At 36.3% G+C, this 20,218-nt stretch overlaps 1 protein-coding gene across 2 annotated transcripts in view; it reads right to left on the bottom strand.

The window, feature by feature from the left end:
• BMPR2 (bone morphogenetic protein receptor type 2) overlaps nucleotides 1-20,218 on the bottom strand; it is a 152,790-nt gene that overhangs the window by 14,120 nt on the left and 118,452 nt on the right. For both annotated transcript variants that reach the window (XM_006080551.4, XM_044937359.2), the window contains 5 exons: nucleotides 18,631-18,861; nucleotides 17,764-17,878; nucleotides 12,893-13,053; nucleotides 11,495-11,642; nucleotides 8,641-8,777 (listed from right to left, as the gene is read on the bottom strand). In XM_006080551.4, the coding sequence (XP_006080613.3) occupies nucleotides 8,641-8,777; nucleotides 11,495-11,642; nucleotides 12,893-13,053; nucleotides 17,764-17,878; nucleotides 18,631-18,861 (792 nt within the window). The remainder of the gene's footprint in view (nucleotides 1-8,640; nucleotides 8,778-11,494; nucleotides 11,643-12,892; nucleotides 13,054-17,763; nucleotides 17,879-18,630; nucleotides 18,862-20,218) is intronic.

Genomic DNA, 20,218 nt, shown 5'->3' with positions numbered 1-20,218 from the left:
CATAAATCAAAGTATTTTATCTGGCAAGCCTATTTTAAGCTAAAAATTTCTGTGAGGAATCTTGGTAACATTTTTAATGTTTCCTAATAATTTGTGTTCTGTAACAACTTGAACCTTGGGTCTCTGGGAAACATCTGTTGTTGCTGTTGTTCACTCACTCCGCTGAATCCGACTCTTTGCGACCCCATGGACTGCAGCACACCAGGGTTCCCTGTCCTTCACCATCTCCCAGAACTTGCTCAAATTCATGTCCATTGAGTCAATGATGTCATCAAACCATCTTGTCTTCTCTTGTCCCCTTTTCCTCCTGCCTTCAATCTTTCCCAGGATCAGGATCTTTTCTAATGAGTCAGCTCTTTTTATCCAGTGGCCAAAGTACTGGAGCTTCAACTTCAGCATCAGTCCTTCTGATGAATATTCAGGATTTAGTTCCTTTAGGATTGACTGGTTGGATCTCCTTGCAATCCAAGGGACTCTCAAGAGTCTTCTCCAACACCACAGTTCACAAAAGCATAAATTTTGGGGTGCTCAGCCTTCTTTAAGGTCCAACTCTCACATCCATACCTGACTACCAGAAAAACCATAGCTCTGACTAAATGGACCTATGTTTGCAAAGTAATGTCTCTGCTTTTTAATATGCTCTCTAGGTTTGTCTGGGCAACATGATAGTGTTCTTTCTGAATACAGGCTCACTGTGTACATGCACCATGGCCCACCCTTAATACCATTTTCCCCTGGCTCTTCTGAGTTGTCTGCCTCAGTACAGTACTGCTGATTCTCCAATCCTGCCCAGAACACAGATCAAAGACTATATCTTTTAAGACTCAACTTTACTTTGAGTTTTGAAATCTATTTAAAAGTATGTTCCAGGCTCTACTGAGTAAAAATTAAAATACGAACAATAGACATAAAACACCAACAATCTTTTCATTAAGCAATAAAAATCTACCTATTTCTTAAGATATGGAAGAACCGGAAGAATATATAATGATAATCTTGAGTTTAATAGCAAGTGTATCATCTCCCTGAGGTAAAGTTTGGTGTTTATAAGTATGGTTGAGTCTGTTATCAATAGCAGTCATGTTCTATAAAGTTGCTGTGCACTGAATTAATGATGAAACATTAATCCTAGAGGAAATCCTGTGAGTCTCTGAATATAACATTTTCATCAACTGATCAATAAATAATCTTGTTTTACTTGTGTTTCTGTTTAAAGACACCTTTTAAAATATATATTATCAGTTTAAGTCAGATAGAAAAGGAGAAATACGGTATGACATCCTTTATATGTGGTATCCACAAAGAGATGATACAAATGAAATTACAAAACACAAAGAGACTCACAGACTTAGAAAACAACTTATGGTTGCCTATACACACTGCTGTATTTAAAATGGATAACCAACATGGACCTGCTGGAACTCTGTTCAATGTTATGAACAGGAACTCTGTTCAATGTTATGTGGCAGCTTGAATGGGAGGTGAGTTTTAGGAAGAATGGGTTTATGTATACGTATGGCTGAGTCCCTTCACTGTTCACCTGGAACTATCACAACATTGTTAATTGGCTATACTCCAATACAAAAAAAAGTTAAAAAAAAATAAATAAAATCACTTCATTAATTTGTACTCATGGTCACAGCACTATACTTCATGCCCTAATGGAGTTTATCTAGAACATGTTTTCCTTTCTTCATAAGGAATATCAAACCTTTCTTGTGCTTAGGAATATCACATAAGAGTTCAGCGTTATACTTAAGGGCCATTTTAAATGGTGAAATCACAAAAAATGCAAAAAAAAAAAAAAGGCGAAAAATAGGGCAGTGAATACATTGCAAAAAAGATACTTTTTTACAATACAAGAGATGAAACACAAAAGCCTTATTAGACCTTCAGTTGGGAACATGTACATCTGAACTCAAATTTTTCACTGCTCTGCACACATACACAAATGACTGGGACAGTGTTCTGACTAATGATTTGGGGATTACAAACGCACTTTGGCAAGTAGTTGAATGCCAAATATGAAATTCGTGAATAATGAGGAAAGACTATATTTAATGAATTTAAAAATGACTTGGATTTTAAGATAACTCAAGAAACTCAAGAATAACTAACTTTTATGATAAATATACTTCTAAAAACTAGTTATATATTTACCTTAGTAGATTTTTAATATTGGTTTGAAAAAATGAACTCGTCATAAGTTATGAAGAGAGGAATTTTTCTTTTCCTTTTGAAATAATTTCAAACGTACTTTTCTTTTCTTTTCTTTCATGATCTTGACATTTTAAAAGACTATGCAGACCTAAAAGTAGCCCAGTTACTTTTGAAAATGTTCCTCAATTTATCTGATTATTTCCTCCTGATCAAATTCAAAGTTTGCATCTTTGGCAGAAAATCACATGAGAGATTGCTGTTCTTCCCATTGTTCTTCCTATCATGTACACATTTTTTATTTGTCCCATTACTAAAGAACTTAACCTTAACCACATGACTAAGCTGGTGTCTGCCAGGTATCTTCCCTGTAAAGTTCCATTTTTCCTTTAATAATTAATCACTGTTTTGGGAGGGGGAGAATACTCAAAGCTCCTGTATATATCTTGTTCTGCATTCAACTTTTCACCCATTGGTTTCAGCATCTCTTGCTGTTTCTTGGATGAATCAATTATTTCTATGACGCTTGCCAGTAATAAGACATTTAAAAAGTGATAGTAAATCCATAACAGGAATATAGATAAAGTGCAAATAAGAAAAACAAACACCTTTAAAATATGCTAAAATGCTCAACCTTATTCACCATGTTGAGGTAGTACAATGAAGTAATTAAGAATATTAGTTCCAAATTTGTAGTATTAGTACCAGCTCAATCAAGATCCTGTTTTCAAATACTGCCTTTATTTTTTACTAGGTGCAAATCAAAATAAGATTTATTTTTCCCTAACACATTAACTGATGAAAAGAACTGACTCATTGGAAAAGACCCTGATGCTGGGAAAGGTTGAAGGCAGGAGAAGGGGATGACAGAGGATGAGATGTTGGATGGCATCACTGACTCAATGGACATGAATCTGAGCAAGCTCCGGGAGCGTGTGATGGACAGGGAAGGCTGGTGTGCTGCAGTCCATGCGGTCACAAAGAGTTGGACACAACTGAGCGACTGAACTGAACTGAACTGAACGCATTAACAAAAACAAAATTGCATACCACCTAGTGTTAGTGATGGGAAAACAGGCACTTGTATATTATTATTGGGAGTGCCATCAATTTGGAGGGTAAATTTGTATTTAAAACTTTCCCACGAAAAAACCTCCATGTCTGGATGGCTTTAGGAAGGAATTCAACCAAATATTAAAAAAAATAATAATAATGCCAAGTCTTAACAATTCTTCCAGAAAATCAAACAAGGAAGGTTATTTCCCAATTCATTCTATGAGGACATTAGTCAAAACGAAGCAGAGCAAGGAACTTTGGGAGGAAAAGCACTGAAAACTTCGCAAATATCATAATCAACTTTATTGAAACTCTGGATGTTAGTCAAATGTTTACAGCAACCAACTTAAAAACATAAATGGAAGGAGAAAGGTCACTGAACAGGCTAGGAGAACTCTGTCATGTTTTAATTTAGTGCTGCCCCTGGAGTGATGGCAAGTATGAAGATGGCAGTCCGTTTTTCCCAAAACAGGCACCTGTTCCCAGAGGGAACAGAGTGACCTTGTTTCCAAGGGAATTATGCTGTCTGTTTTGACATGTCTTCCCTTGAAGATCCAATGCAATAGGCCTGTCTTTGTTCTACCTAACTCAGAACTCTCTTAGCATAGGGAAGTGGCTATGACTAAGTGCAGAACATTCTTTGGAAAAATTGAAAGACCAAAGAACAAATGCTATAGCCTGGGGCAAAATGTAATAGTTGAGGCACACAAAAGAAATGCTGAAAGTCAAGGAAGAAAAACTGGGTGTGAGAAACTTTGGGGAATAAGGGCATTGAAAAGCTTCTGCATATACTGAAGAATCTAAAAATCCACACACAAGTTCAGAGCAGGATGCATGCTCAGAGAAGATCACAAGCTTTCATAGCTGACTGGCTCAGCCAATGAAAAGTCTTAGCTCAGTACTAGCAGGAAGTGAAGTGTTAACAAAGGGCCCCAAGACAAAGCCAATCTGCAACGACTCGGAGAGTCTTTTCTTTTTTTGTTTCCTTTTTGTCCATAATGATATCCAAAACGTGATTTTAAACAAAAAATTACAAAGCATGTGAAGAAACAAGAAACTATGCCCCATTCACAGGAATGAAGAAAGGAACAGAACTATCCCACAGGAAATACAGACATTGGAGTTACTGGCAAAGACTTTAAATATGCTCAAAGAGCTAGAAAGCATGGATAAAGAATGAAAGGAAACTGGGAGAACAACATCTCAACAAATGGAGAATAGCAATTAAGAGATAAAAATTGTAGAAAGGAGTTAAAAAGACACTTGGGAGGTCAAAAGTAAAAACACTGAAATGAAGAATTCACCAGACTGGTTAATTGAGGATTTGAGCAGAGAGAAAAAAGAATTACTAAACATGAAGATAGGAAATAAAAATTACCTAGTCTGAGAAGCAGAAACAAAAAAAGAATGAAGAAAATGAATAGAGCCTAAAAGACTTGTGAGGCACCATTAATCACATCAAAATACACAAAATGAGTGACAGCCCCAGAAGAAAAAATGGAGAAAGAATATCTGAAGAAATAATAATTCAATAACTTTCCAAATTTAGTAAAAGAAATGAATCTACACATCCAAGAAACTCAATGAACTCAAGGAGAGTTCCATACTGAGACACATTATAATCAAATTATAAAACGCCAAAGAAGAAAAGAGAATCTTGACAGCAGCAAGAAAAGCCACTTGAAATACACAGTTCATTTCGGTTCAGTCACTCAGTCTTCTCTGACTTTTTGTGATCCCATGGACTGCAGACACCAGTTCTCTCTATCCATCACCAACTCCCAGAGCCTACTCCAACTCATGTCCACTGAGTTGGTGATGCCATCCAACCATCTCACCCTCTGTGGTCCCCTTCTCTTCCCGCCTTCAATCTTTCCCAGCATCAGGATCTTTTTCAGTAGACAATTTAATAAAATATATCATATCATCATTTGACATGACTAGAGCCCATATCAAAACATTTAATGACTGCATTTATGTCAAAATCATTAACTTTCTCATCTAACACAAGAGGGAGCTCTATAAAGGTGGAGGCTGTATCTAGTGCTTTCTATATTAAGCACAGAATACACAGGATTCATTTAGTGAATGTTAATGAATAAATTCAGAGAAGGCAATGGCAACCCACTCCAGTACTCTTGCCTGGAAAATCCCATGGACGGAGGAGCCTGGTAGGCTGCAGTCCATGGGGTCACTAAGAGTTGGACACGACTGAACGACTTCACTTTCGCTTTTCACTTTCATGCATTGGAGAAGGAAATGGCAACCCACTCCAGTGTTCTTGCCTGGAGAATTCCAGGGACAGGGGAGCCTGGAGGGCTGCTGTCTATGGGGTCGCACAGAGTCGGACACAACCGAAGTGACTTAGCAGCAGCAGCAATGAATAAATTCATTAAATCCAATAACCATTAAATCTAATAAACTCATTGGAAAAGACTCTGATGCTGGGAGGGATTGGGGGCAGGAGGAGAAGGGGACAACAGAGGATGAGATGGCTGGATGGCATCACTGACTCGATGGATGTGAGTTTGAGTGAACTCCGGGAGTTGGTGATGCCTGGCCTGCTGCAAATTCATGGGGTCACAAAGACTTGGACACGATTGAGCGACTGAACTGAACTGAATTAATAAATAAGCTGAATGACATTGTATTGGTTTCTTTTTTTTTTTTTTTTTTAACTTCTGATAATGATGATTGGTGCTTTTTTTTGTGTGTGTGTGTGTGTGTATTGGTTTCTTAATGATCTGCAGTAAGTTCAAAATTCAGTTCACTTCAGTTCAGTCGCTCAGTCGTGTCTGACTCTTTGTGACCCCATGGATTGCAGTATCCCAGGCTTCCCTGTCTATCACCAATTTCAGAGCTGGCTCAAACTCATGTCCATTGAGTAAGTGATGCCATCCAACCATCTCATCCTCTGTCATCCCCTTTTCCTCCTGCCTTCAATCTTTCCCAGTATCAGGGTCTTTTCCAATGAGTGAGCTCTTCACATCAGCTGTTGTGTGTTGGAGTTTCATCAGTATTGGAGTTTCAGCTTCAGCATCAGTCCTTCCAATGAATATTCAGGACTGATTTCCTTTAGGGTGGACTGGTTGGATATCCTTGCAGTCCAAGGGACTCTCAAGTCTTCTCCAACATCACAGTTTAAAAGCATCAATTCTTCAGTGCTCAGCTTTCTTTATAGTCCAACTCTCACATCCATACATGACTACTGAAAAAACCATAGCTTTGATTATACAGACCTTTGTTGGTAACATAATATCTCTGATTTTTAATATGCTGTTTAGGTTGGTTCCCTGGCAGTTTTTAAAGTGGGTTTTTACACTCATTAATTTTTAGAAGATTTTGAGTTTTGTTACTACAAAAATGTTTTGTAATTTCAATGCAACTATGAAGCAAAATGTCTTCATAGAAAGGGGGGATATTTCATACAGAAACTATGTATTTGCTATTTAATTCTAGTACTAGATTGTCATTGCACAGAAGCAGCAGTTTTATTGACTGTAGCACATTAGATTTAAATGGATTTATTGGAAGTGAACCAAATATTACTTATTTCTTACTTAGCAACCTCATCTAAATTGAGAGTAAAAAGTTTTCAGTAAAATATGCATATGGTGCATATCCCATAATGGCAGGGTTGCCAAAAGATACTTTAGAATAAGTAGTCCAATTTCTCTGGTGAAATAAAACCATTTATGGAAGATGAAGTTGTATTTTAATAGATAAAATTTCACAAAGAGATTTTTCTTTGAAGCATACTCTGTTTTGAGGCTGGCACATCTAATGAACCCTGGGAAAGGATTCAGCCTCTTACCTGACATCAAGGACCTCTTTAAAAAAAATCTGTCCCAGTTCCTACCGGAGAAGGCAATGGCACCCTACTCCAGTACTTTTGCCTAGAAAATCCCATGGACGGAGGAGCCTGGTGGGCTGCAGTCCATGGGGTTGCTAGAGTCGGACACGACTGAGCGACTTCACTTTCACTTTTCACTTTCATGCATTGGAGAAGGAAATGGCAACCCACTCCAGTGTTCTTGCCTGGAGAATCCCAGGGACGGCGGAGCCTGGTGGGCTGCCGTCTATGGGGTCGCACAGAGTCGGACATGTCTGAAGTGACTTCGCTGCAGCAGCAGCAGCAGAGGGAAGGGGAGGGGAGAGGGAGGGGAGGAGGGAAGGTAAGCCTAGGACCAAAAAAATCAGAAAAGCCAGGGGATGGTGACTTTTAAAACATCATTCCTCAAAAGGCAGCAGCTTCTAGTGACTAACATAGGATTTTCACTTCCTCATTTATGAGTCCAAGCACAATAGTACATTGTGCCAAGGACGTTTACACAACCATAATTCTACAAAATTCCCATGTTTTTATTTTATTAAAAATTTTAGATCTGTATAAAAAATAGAAATTAATACAGTATTATACTAAATTATTATACTGTATTATACAAATACAGTATTGTAAAATTAGGAGAGGATAAATCAGAGACAACATAAATAAGAATAAACATAATATTTAAAGTTATAATGGGAACTTTCAGAAGAGAAAGTTTAGAAACAAAACAAAACCTCAGAATACTGTTAACATGAATTACTTCTGAAGGTAGGACAGGAGAAGTCTTTTCTTTTCCCATTTCCTCTTTTAGCCATTCCATTTAATTTGATTTTGTTTACCATATATAAGCATAATTTTAATTCTTCTAAAAGTTTTTTAAAATAATACAGGGTACTATCATGCAATTCAATAATTATGACATATAATGAAATACTGACCAAATGGAGAGAAAGTGATAAATCTATATATGTAATGACATGAAAAATCAGTGAAAAAACAAGCTTCAGAAATGACAGTGGATAATTAGATGATCCTACTCACATTAAAAAAATATATAAGAGTGTGTGAATATATCTGTTGTATGCAAATGTTTGTTAAGATGCTTTTAGAATTGTAGCAACAATTTATTGAAATGGCAGGAGCCTCTGAAAATATTTCAGCATTGTAAACTTGATTTTTAATAAGCAGAATTTATACATGGTACTTTTGGTTTCTTTTTGGTGCAGTTTAAATTTCTATCAGTCAGTGAATATATATGTCTGAACTAACATTTCTGGTACCACTCTCAAGAGAATAAATGGAATGGAATTTCAATCATGTTTGAAATATTATCATGTTAATTATTCCAGCTGTTACCCAATGCGGCAAACTGCAGGCATAAGTTAGTCTCTCTAAGGAGTATTTTATACTTGAAGAAAACAAATTAAAACACCTCCAACTTTGAAAATATACAACATCATACAAATCAAGTAAGTTAGATTTTTGGCATTAGACAACTCTAAAAACTATTACCATCAACAATCTATTTTTGCTTCAGGCAACATTTGAAACGTATTCAGTCATAAGTCCTCTTTTTTAATAATTTAGTTTTTCCTTACCAGGCTATTTTCTTTCCAAGCTTCTGGGAACTTGGGTCTCTGTTTTTCCCTAGACACCAGAACCTGCATATCTTCAAAAGTGGGATGATTTCCAACCTCTGTCTGAAAAGCCATCTGGTATTCTGGTACAGATTCACCTGTGAATTTTTTTAAAAAAGGAATAAAATTTATTATTATCATTTTGGGTTTCATGCATTATTAATAAAAGCTCTACTTGTAATAGTCTTTGTTTGATAAATTAAATGTTGCTATAACTTAAATGGTATTTAAAAATTAAATGGTAGTCCTTTTCTACATTTTATCTTACATACACTTCTTCTTCACCATTTCCATATCTAAGATTACAGGGTATCTTAATACAACTCTCTTCGTTTTCCTTTATTTTTATTTTAAACTGGGGTTAAATGTACATAACATAAAATTTACCATTTAAACCATTTCTGAATATACAGTTCTGCGGCACTAAGTGCATTCACAAAGTTGTGCGTTCATGTCCAGAACTTTTTCTGTCTTCCTAAACTGAAATTCTGTATACATTTAAAAGTAACACTCACTTTTTCCTTTTTTAAACTCTTTCTAACATTATTTCAATTCATCTTATATCTCCATTAAAATAATATTCTGCAAACAAGATTTAATTGCCTTTCCTGTGCAAACATTTGATATTGCACTTTATAATTTACCAGTACAAAAGCAATAGCTATTCTTTGAATGTAGTAACTGTTTAAAAAAACATTGCTGATAGCAATGTACTAACTTAAGCTGATACAAGAGTCATTTTAGTCACACATGCTTCTAAAAAACAAAAGTTCTGGACTAGGATTTTTAAAATACTATGGCCGAAGTTTTAATAATAGAAATTAAAACTTATAAGGTTGCAATAATATGTGATACTACTGTAATCACTCCTATTTCCAGAAAAACACTTTGAGTACCCAATCAGTGAGTCAGTTCAGGAGCTCAGTCGTGTCCGACTCTTTGCGATCCCATGGACTGCAGCAGGCCAGGCCTCTCTGTCCCTCACCAACTCCTGGAGTTTACTCATGTCCATTGAGTCGGTGATGCCATCCTACCATCTCATCCTCTGTCGTCCCCTTCTCCTCTCGCCTTCAATCTTTCCCACCATCATGGTCTTTTCAAATGAGTCAGTTCTTTGCATCAGATGGCCAAAGTATTAGAGTTTCAGCTTCAGCATCAGTCCTTCCAATGAATATTCAGGACTGATTTCCTTTAGGATGGACTGGTTGGATCTCCTTGCAGTCCAAGGGACTCTCAATAGTCTTCTCCAGCACCACAGTTCAAAAGCATCAATTCTTCAGTGCTCAGCTTTTTTTATACTCCAACTCTCACATCCATACATGACTACTGGAAAAACCATAGCTTTGACTAGACGGACCTTAGTTGGCAAAGTAATGTCTCTGCTTTTTAATATGCTGTCTAGTACCCAATACTTCTATTTAATTGGAAAATATACTTCTAAATAATAACTGAGTGAATTGTCAGTAATCTAAATAATTATTAATTTATTCCATCATATTTTAGAATTATAAGCTGTGGATAAATGTTTACTCTTTTTTGGGGACTGGGGAATCGCACTGTGTGCCATGTGGGATCTTACTTCCCTAACCATGGATCAAACCTGTGCCCCATGCAGTAGAAGCACAGATTCCTAACCACTGGACCACCATGGAAGGCCCAAATGCTCACTATTTTTGAAACAACAGCAACAAAAAAATCAACCACATTACTAATCTGTTTTTATTAAGTAGTTCCATTTGTCCAATGCTGGGTCAATTCACTGTTTTTCATTTCCCCACGCTATTAATGCTGTTATTCCTACAATATAGAGACCACTTATATTGGAAAAGACTCTTGAGAGTCCCTTGGACTGCAAGGAGATCCAACCAGTCCATCCTAAAGATCAGTCCTGGGTGTTCATTGGAAGGACTGATGCTGAAGCTCAAACTCCAATACTTTGGCCACCTCATGTGAAGAGTTGACTCATTGGAAAAGACCCTGATGCTGGGAGGGATTGGGGGCAGGAGGAGAAGGGGCCGACAGAGGATGAGATGGCTGGATGGCATCACCGACTCAATGGATGTGAGTTTGGGTAAACTCCGGGAGGTGGTGATGAACAGGGAGGCCTGGTATGCTGCGATTCATGGGGTCACAAAGAGTCGGACACAACTGAGCGACTGAACTGATGTCAAATTATTTTTATACAACCTAAAAGAGGGCAATGCACTGGTAAATACACTGGTAATTAGTATAATTTTTTATTAATATATCACAATGTCATTGATATAATCAAAACAAAAGGAGAAAAATATATACTCATTTTGCTATTTCAAGTTAGCCTCAAATAAATATTTACATTGAATGAGTTGTTCTTTCATGAAAGGAAGACAGATATGAAGGCATGAAGACAAGAGAAGGGAAATTTTTTTTAAAAAGGAAGAAAAGGAGAATTTTAAACAAGGAAGAAAAAGATAATCCAATGGATAGTTCACTACTTCTAATTCCTTACTGAGTCAATTCAGAAAACACTATGAAGTGCAGCTTCACAAATGCTCAGAAGGAAATGATAACTGCTAAAGCCATCAGAAACCAAACTGAATACAGGTAAGCTATTATGAGCAATTAATTAAATCACCCTCAGATGCAAACCCGGAGTTCTTTCTAAAAAGTTTTTCCCACTGACATCTTTCTGCTAATAATATTTCTGAACACTAGATGGCAATGAAATTAAGGTTTAAATGAAAGCACAAACACATAAAAGTAGACTTAATATAGGTAGAAGAAAGATGTAACTGCTTCACTTCAAAACATACGTTAATTTTGACAATTCCCTCACCTGGAAAGAGGTCTGTACATCTCATAAATATCTCCCAATAAATTAGTCCAAGTGCATACATATCTACTTGTTTCAAAGCTGATTCACAGTCCCTAAGGTTCACAGCTCCTTCCAGAACTTCTGGTGCCATATATCTGATTGTGCCAACCTGGTAAAAAAAAGAGTGTTATATATTTCAGGAAATAATGTAGCATATTCTGAAGGGCATACATTAGGCTAGAAGTTATACTCGGGTCAACAATAGCTCAATATGCTTATTTGAACCTAAGTATGGCACTGAACCTTTTTAGACCTCATTTTTTAAAATATAAAATACCCTTTTCAGAACATCTTGGTTGCTTCCAGTTTTTGGCAATTATGAATAAAGCTGCTATGAACCTTGATGTGCAGGTGTTTGTGTGAATATAAATTGTTAACTCAACAGGGTCTATATACCTAGGAGTGTGATTGCTGGAATACTATGTTTTCCAAAGTGAATACTATCTAGCATTCCTACCAGCAAGGAGTGGGTTGCTGTAGCCCCACACCGTCTCCAGCATTTGAGATTACTGTTTTTTTTAAACCATTCAAAGGCAATGGCATCCTGTTTTGATTTGCAGTTCTCGAATCATAAATCATGTTGAGTAACTTTCACATGCTTATCTGCTATCTATCTATATAAATACTGTCTTTGGTCAGGTTTCTATTTAGATCTTCTATTTATTAATTGACTTGTTTGACTTCTTGCTGTTGATTTTTAAGAGTTTTTATATTCTGGATACAAGTCCTTTATCAGATATGTGTTTTTCAAATATATTCTCCCAGTTTGAGGGTTGTTTTTTTCATTTTCTTAATATTGTCTTTCATAGAAGTTTTTAATTTTAATAAAATTCATCTTAGCAATTTTTTCTTAAAAAAAAAAAAAAACCCTCTTGAAATAATTAAGGTGTGATTTAGTCATCCTAGTCAATAGTGCTTATGCTTGTGTGTGCTTAGTTGCTCAGTCGTGTCTGACTCTTTGTGACACCATGGACTGCAGCCCACCAGGCTCCTCTGTCCATGGGATTCTCCAGACAAAAGTACTGGAGTGGGTTGCCATGCCTTCCTCCAGGGCATCTTCCCAAACCAGGGATCAAACCTAGGTCTCCCGCATTGCAGGTATGCTTTACCATTTCAGCTACCAGAGAAGCCCAGTCAACAGTATTCCTCCTAATGCTTGACAAAAATAAGGTTGACCGGCAGTGATCTCCATAATGAATTGATGAACTTCATGCAGTGTTTTCTGTATATCTTAATTCTGTAATTCCTAATATGCTATAATTGGATAAGGACAACTGTCCTGAATACTTAGTAGGTTTTTAAATTCAATTTATTATGTTTTAAAAGTATGTCAGCGTGATACCCTTTGTATGCACTCACCTCACTAATGGCTGCATTATCTTCTTCCCCTGGGCGCACCAGTCTATTTCCAGTCAGCTTCATGGACAACCCAAAGTCACTAATAACGCAGGTTCCATCATTTTTCACCAGAACATTTCTGCTGTTCAAATCTCGATGGGAAATTGCAGGTTTATAATGATCTGTTTGGATAGTTTTCAAATATTTATTAATGCTTCAATTGCACTACTGAACACAAAATGAGCAGAAGGTAATATAAAGAAGAATGCTTTTTTCCTTCCCTATACTTTTCTAATAACAAAAAGTACGTAAATAAAAATTTCAACTCACAATCCTCACTGTTTTCGTTATATTTCACAACATAATTCCTTTTGCATCTATAATTAATTAAGCTTTAAACATTCAGTTGCAATTACTAGTCAATAGGATCTTGTTTCTAATTTTAACATATACTACTTTGGTCCTTTTTTTCCCCTCTAGTAGGAAAAGGAGGCAATAAAAAAAGGAATATTTGGTAAAAACAGAAAGTAAATTTATCTAAAACAATTATCACTGTAAAACTGACATGGCTCTGAAATTGGTATATGTTATCTTATAACCTATGACAGAAAATCCCAGTTTTGCACTGAGGCTTAGCTATATATCTAAGCCCACCACAGTTCTTCAAATCAAACTAGAAACAGTTTTGCAATGGATTGTTTTCTGGTTTTACAAAACAAAACACTATTATACTCATTCTGTTACTTGTTTATCAGAAGACGTTTATGTTCTATGAAGGCAGAGAGAGGACATGTTCTGCCTGATTTCAAAAGGCCTGACACACAGACACACACACACTGCCTAAAAGAATATATCCAATCAAGGAGCCTAACTAAAATCATAATTCTTTTCCTCTTGATAAGAAAACCATGGAGGAGGGAGGAAGAAAGGAAAGGATTGGGAGTTTGGAATTAGCAGATGCAAACTGTTACATATATAAAACGGAAAAACAACAAGGTCCCACTGTATAGCACAGGGAACTATATTCAATGTCCTGTGAAAAATGACAATGGAAAAGAATATGAAAAAGAATATACGTGTACAGCTGAGTCACTCTGTAGTACAGTAGAAATTAATAGAACATTGGAAATCGACTATACTTCAATAAAAGTTTAAAAAGAAAACTTTATATAAATCTTATATTGAAATAAAACCACAGCTCTTAAAAGGAAAAAAAATTCTATAGTACAATACTCAAAATTTTAAATAACTCCTTAGTTATATAAAGAAATAGAGCAATGAGAACAAAGTCAATGATAAATACAAACAGAATGCTTACATTTAGGCACAAAAAGACTCAGTATTTACATTTATTACTCTCATTAACAGGTATTAAACTGCAATTTCACCAACAATAAAACCAAAGACAGAAGATAATGATTCCTTTGACCAAAAAGAAATGATACAAATGAACTTACTTACAAAACAGAAAGAGACTCACAGACATAAAATGAACTTACTTACAGGGCTGGGGAGGGATAGTTAGGGAGTTTGGGATGGTCATGTACACACTGCTATATTTTAAATGGATAACCAACAAGGACTATTGTATAGCACATGGAATTCTGCTCAATGTTATGTGGTAGCCTGGATGGGAGGAAGGTTTGTGGGAGAATGGATGAATATAACTGAGACCCTTCTCTATTCACTTGCAACTATCACAACCCTGTTAATCAGTTATAGCCCAATACCAAATAAAAGCTCAAAAGAAAAAGAAGAAAAAAAAAAGGATTCCTTTGATACGGGGAGGAAAACGCAATAGCACAACTGGAAGAAAAATAGCAGTTACTAGGTTTCTAAGAGTTGATTTCTTTCTCATTTGTTCCCCTTCCTACTTACTTCCTGGTCCAGTCTTTCAAAGTTTGTACTAACATGGCTCACTCAACTAGTAAAAGAGCTGCATTTCTTATTCTGCATAAAACCAGAACATAAGTATATATGGTTTAATCTTGAGCTGATATTTATATAAGAAAATTTATAGAGATACCTGAAAATGTATAACATCATACCAATAATTAAGCTAAATTATCTCACACTAGGGAAACTAGGTTAATAATGTGAAGAACAACGCAATGAGTCAGTGAGCCAGCAAGAGGGGAAACTAGGGTAATACTTTCTGATAATATTATAAAGGAAATAAAAAGTGGAACAACTGAGCCCATGTGCAGTAACTACTGAGCCTAGGCTCTAGAGCCCAAGAGTCACAACTACTGAAGTCCATATCCTTTCCCCTCTTCCCCTTTGGTAACCATAGTTTGTTTTCTACGTCTGTAGGTCTATTTTGTTTTGTAAATAAGTTCATTTATATCTTTTTCTTTTTGCAGACTCTACATATAAGTGATAGCATATGGTATTTGTTTGGTTTAATTCACTTAGTATGATAATCTCTAGGTCCATCCATGTTGCTGCAAATGGAATTATTTCATGGCTGAGTAGGACATAACACAATATTTCCTTTATATGTGTGTATAATTTATATATATTCCCCTTTTATATATATCTTACTTATCTTCATCTATTGATGGATATGTACGTTCCTTGGATATTGTAAATAGTGCTGCAATGAATACTGGGATACATGTATCTTTTTGAATTATCATTTTCTCTGGATATGTGCCCAGGAATGGGACTTCAGGATAATAAGGTAACCCTATTTTTAGGTTTTTAAGGAACTTCCATACTATTCTCCATAGTGGCTGTGCCAATTTATATTTCCACCAACAGTATAAAAGGATTCCTTTTTCTACACACTCTCTCCAGCATTTATTACTTGTAGACTTTTAGATGATGACCAAAGTGACTTGTGGAATATTTTTTAAATAATTAGGTACTAAAAATTCAAATAGCTATTATACTGATGTTTTCTACAATAACATATACTCAGTTGTTTTTTTATTTAAGGTTAACTATTTAGTAATAATATAAGGTGATGTTTAAGAATAGAATCTGTGTTTAAATAAAACTCCTATTTGATGGCAATCATTCTTTCCAGCCAAAGTTTGACTGGAAAACTTTCTGAATCATGCGAGCTTTGAAAAGGGGAATTAGGATGGTATTTTAATTTTTGTTTTAAGCCAGCTCTTTAAAGGAGTTATAATATTTAAGAATAAAGAAACACAATACAAATGGTTAATGAGCTAACACACTAAAGTAAGTGCATCAAGTTGCTGACATAGGCAGTAACACTGAACAATTCTGTATTCAAGAAAAGCAAGATGTCAAGATAAATGAACTGATAAATTATTCAGGAGAAATTACTTATATATGAAGCAGCAGCTAAAAAAGATGATCCATGCTATTATACAATGGAACAAAGATCTAAGAAATTGATACATTAAAACTTCTCTTCATTACAGAGGTCAGAGAAAGTGAAAAAAGAATGTATGACAAGAAAACTGCTGTAAGGGATGTAAACGCAAAGACAGAGTTTCATAGCAAAGCTAATTTTGAGGGGCCTGTGATATGATATGAGGTGTACTTTGAAACAAAGTGAAAAAAACAAATATATTTAAAAAGATGCTTTGGAATACTAGCAAAAATGTACATAAAGGCTAAATAAAACTGTAGTTACAGCACTACACTCACTGACATAATACAACCACTCAGTATTGACACACTGGCAAAGACTGACTCCTCACCATGCATTCTCGTTATTTGAAGCAGCAATGCACCTAGCTAAAACTAACAAACACACGTACACTGCACTGAAACATCCCTTGCAGCTAAGTGTGGTGGGAAAGCATGGACTAACCTCTGGGAAAGAAAACAAGCACAAGAGTGGGACTTCTGGAAGTAAAAAGGGGCATTTCCTTCTATTCTTTCTTTTCTCTGATTAGCATATAGCATGATGGACAATGAGGTGATCCTGAAAACATTAGCTACATATAAAGATTAATGGAGGAGAAATATATGAGTCTGGGCCCCTAATACTACTATGGTGCTACCAAAAGAAATGTGAAGACTGTCTCTCTCTAGATTCTTACATGAGAAAGGAAAAAAATAGTCATTCTCATTGAAATCTGTTATATTTTCCTCCCTGATAAAGTTGAACAAACCTAATGCTAGCTACAGAGAAGGCGATGGCACCCCACTCCTGTACTCTTGCCTGGAAAATCCCATGGACCAAGGAGCCTGGTAGGCCGCAGTCCATGGGGTCGCTAAGAGTCGGACACAACCGAGCGACTTCACTTTCACTTTTCACTTCCATGCATTGGAGGAGGAAATGGCAACCCACTCCAGTGTTCTTGCCTGGAGAATCCCAGGGATGGGGGAGCCTGGTGTGCTGCCGTCTATGGGGTTGCACAGAGTCACACGACTGAAGCAACTTAGCAGCAGCAGCAGCAATGCTAGCTAAGAGAAGCAATGATTTATAAAAAGATACAATTGGGTTTTATACTAAAGGCCAACCAAACTACAGAATGTGTACCTAAAGAAGTAACAATGCATTTGTAGTTCATTTAAATAAGCAAAATAAATACAAGGGAAATACAATGCAGTCCAGCTAAGAGGTTCTTAATCTAGGGCCAGAGAGGAACTTTAAAAGATTGAGAACCCCTACAATCACAAGAATATTTTTTAAAGTATGCCCATACGTGTATCTTTACAGGGAGAGTGTTTATAGCTTTAATTAAAATCTCAATGGAATCCATGACTTGGCTAGAGTAATGAGGTCCTTTTTCTTATTCTTCTTGTTAAATTTCAAATACGTTTCCTCACACTAGATCTTTTAAACAACTGGCTAATAATATATCTGCTGTAAATATAAAACACACTTTTATTCTGAAGATACAAATAAAGCTTCCCTTTGTGAATTGTGTCCCCACATGGTTTTCAGCGTCTTGTCATTGTCTTACCTCCCCGTGGTAATTCAGTATGAAGATAAGCCAATCCTCTAGTCACAGAATGAGCCAGACGGCAAGAGCTTACCCAGTCACTTGTATGGAGACTTAAATACTTGCATAGAGATCCCTATATGGAGGGAAAAAAGTAAAAGGGGAAGGGGAGAAAAAGTGGAATTACTTTATTTGAACATGAGGAGGTAAGTGAGCAACTGTATAAAGGGATTTGCATATGTCAGGATTCAAAGGAGGTCTAATGAATCATGACATTTCAGAACACTGAAGTAAGAAAAGACATCTCTGTGGGTAGAGAAAGGAAGAGAGAATGGAAAGTAGAATTTAGACATTATCAATTTTTATGCCTCCAGTATTAAAAATTATGAAAGGTTATTTAATTTCATTTTAAAGGCTTCTTTGATTTATCAACTTAAGATAGAAAAATTGTTTCTTTACACGGTTTCTTTACAACTGTTTCTTCACATGGTATATTTTACCAGAACAAAATCAAATTATCCTATTATGTTTTACAAGTAGAAAACTTTTTTACAATCAGAAGGCTTTTGTAAATATATGTGTCATTGCTACTCAAGGTCCTCATCCATAAATTCTTTATTACCAGGCTGAGATAAAGAGCATGCATCAGAGTAAATGTCAATCAAAGCACTGCCTCCTTCATCAAGAAGTCTTGCTAAGAGAGAGACAGAGACAGAGTGACAGAGGTTCAGGGCACTAAACAGTTTCATTCACATTCTGGGATAAAATCCTTATTTCACTGTAGACCATTAATACTCAGTTCGCAAAACAGCAACTTTCTACGTAATGGGGATCCTCTTACAAATCTGATTAACACAAATGTCAGTAAACTTTTTAAGAAGAACTTACATTGGGATAATACTCCATCACAAGCAAATACTCCATGCGTCCATCTGCAGTGACTCTCTCATCTCCAACTATAAAGCGAGCAATGTTGTCATGTTCCATCAAAGGCACTCTGTAAATGTTCTTTTCATTGATAAAATTCTGACGGTTTGCAAAGGAAAACACTTTTACAGCAACTGGACGTTCATCTAAGGAACCTTTATATACAGCTCCATATCGACCCCGGCCAATCAGCTGTAAGTTTGTTTTGAAAAAAAGCAAGATGTTATTTCTTCACAACTGAACAATCAAATTTACTAAAGTATAAATCTGTATGTATCCAACAGGTCTCTAATGCTTAGTCTGAATTACTCCATTATCAATAAACTAACAAATTAGGCATCCTACACAGCTCAGAAACAAGTACCATACCCAGCCCTTCCAAAGATGACAGTTATAAACTCTGAACAAAATTTTTTAAAAGAAATCTAAAAATGCGGTGGAATGAACAAAAGTAGGTAGATCCTGAGGGGAGTTAACATTTAAAAGAAAGAAATGGCATAGGCTGAGATATTCATTTTATAGCGTTCAGTCTGTGAGCAGGCTGAAATCTGCACTGTGTATTGGATCAAAAATTGCAATAGAAAATCTTTCAGGCCTCAGAAACCAGGGAACAGAATTTAGGGCAACCATTGCCGATGGAGAATGAAGGCAGAATCCCAAAAAGGGGAGTCAGAGAGTGGGAAATCCAACTAATGCATGGGACAGACTCCAGGTAAAGGATCAATAACAAGAGATAAGTTTGTAATATGCCTAACAAAGATAACTGCCTACCAAAACCAACAATGAAATGAACACACTTTATAAGAACCGAACAGAATACAGAGTCCTCACAACATAACATTTATAGATTCTAGTACAATACAATAAAAAATTACTCAAACAAAACCTCCAGCAATTTGCAACTGTTCTCTTCATTTCTGGCTTCTGGAACTTCTCTGCCTTTTTAGTGAAAAAAGCTTAGCAATTTACCACCATTTATTTAATGATTATTTGTTATATTTCATTCACTATTCCTAATTTAAATATTTACAAACAGATAAGATTGCCCTCTAGAAAGGCCGTATCAAAGCAATGGTTGGATTGTACCAAATCAGCAATGGTTGGATTGTTTCTTTTACTCAATCCAGAACAATATCCTAATGGTTTTAATTCATATTTTTTCCAATTTAGTAAACAGGACATCTTATTATACATTTACTAGGCATACTTCCCTGTAGCTCAGACGATAAAGAAAGTGAAGTCACTCAGTCGTGTCTGACTCTTTGTGACCCCATGGACTGTAGCCTGCCAGACTCCTCTGTCCATGAGATTTTCCAGGCAAGAGTACTGGAGTGGGTTGCCATTTCCTTCTCCAGGGGATCTTCCCAACCCAGGGATTGAACTCAGGTCTCCCACATTGTAGGCAGAGGCTTTACTGTCTGAGCCACCAGGGAAGCCAGATGGTAAGGAATCTGCCTGCAATGCAGGAGACCCAGGTTTGATTCCTGGATCAGGAAGATCCTCTGCAGAAGGGAATGGCAATCCCTTCCAGTATTCTTGCGTGGAGAAT

Source organism: Bubalus bubalis, chromosome 2 (assembly GCF_019923935.1).
Source record: "Bubalus bubalis isolate 160015118507 breed Murrah chromosome 2, NDDB_SH_1, whole genome shotgun sequence".
Lineage (NCBI taxonomy): Eukaryota > Metazoa > Chordata > Mammalia > Artiodactyla > Bovidae > Bubalus > Bubalus bubalis.
The sequence above is the reverse complement of the archived record's forward strand: the minus strand, read 5'-3'. Positions and strand labels throughout refer to the sequence as shown.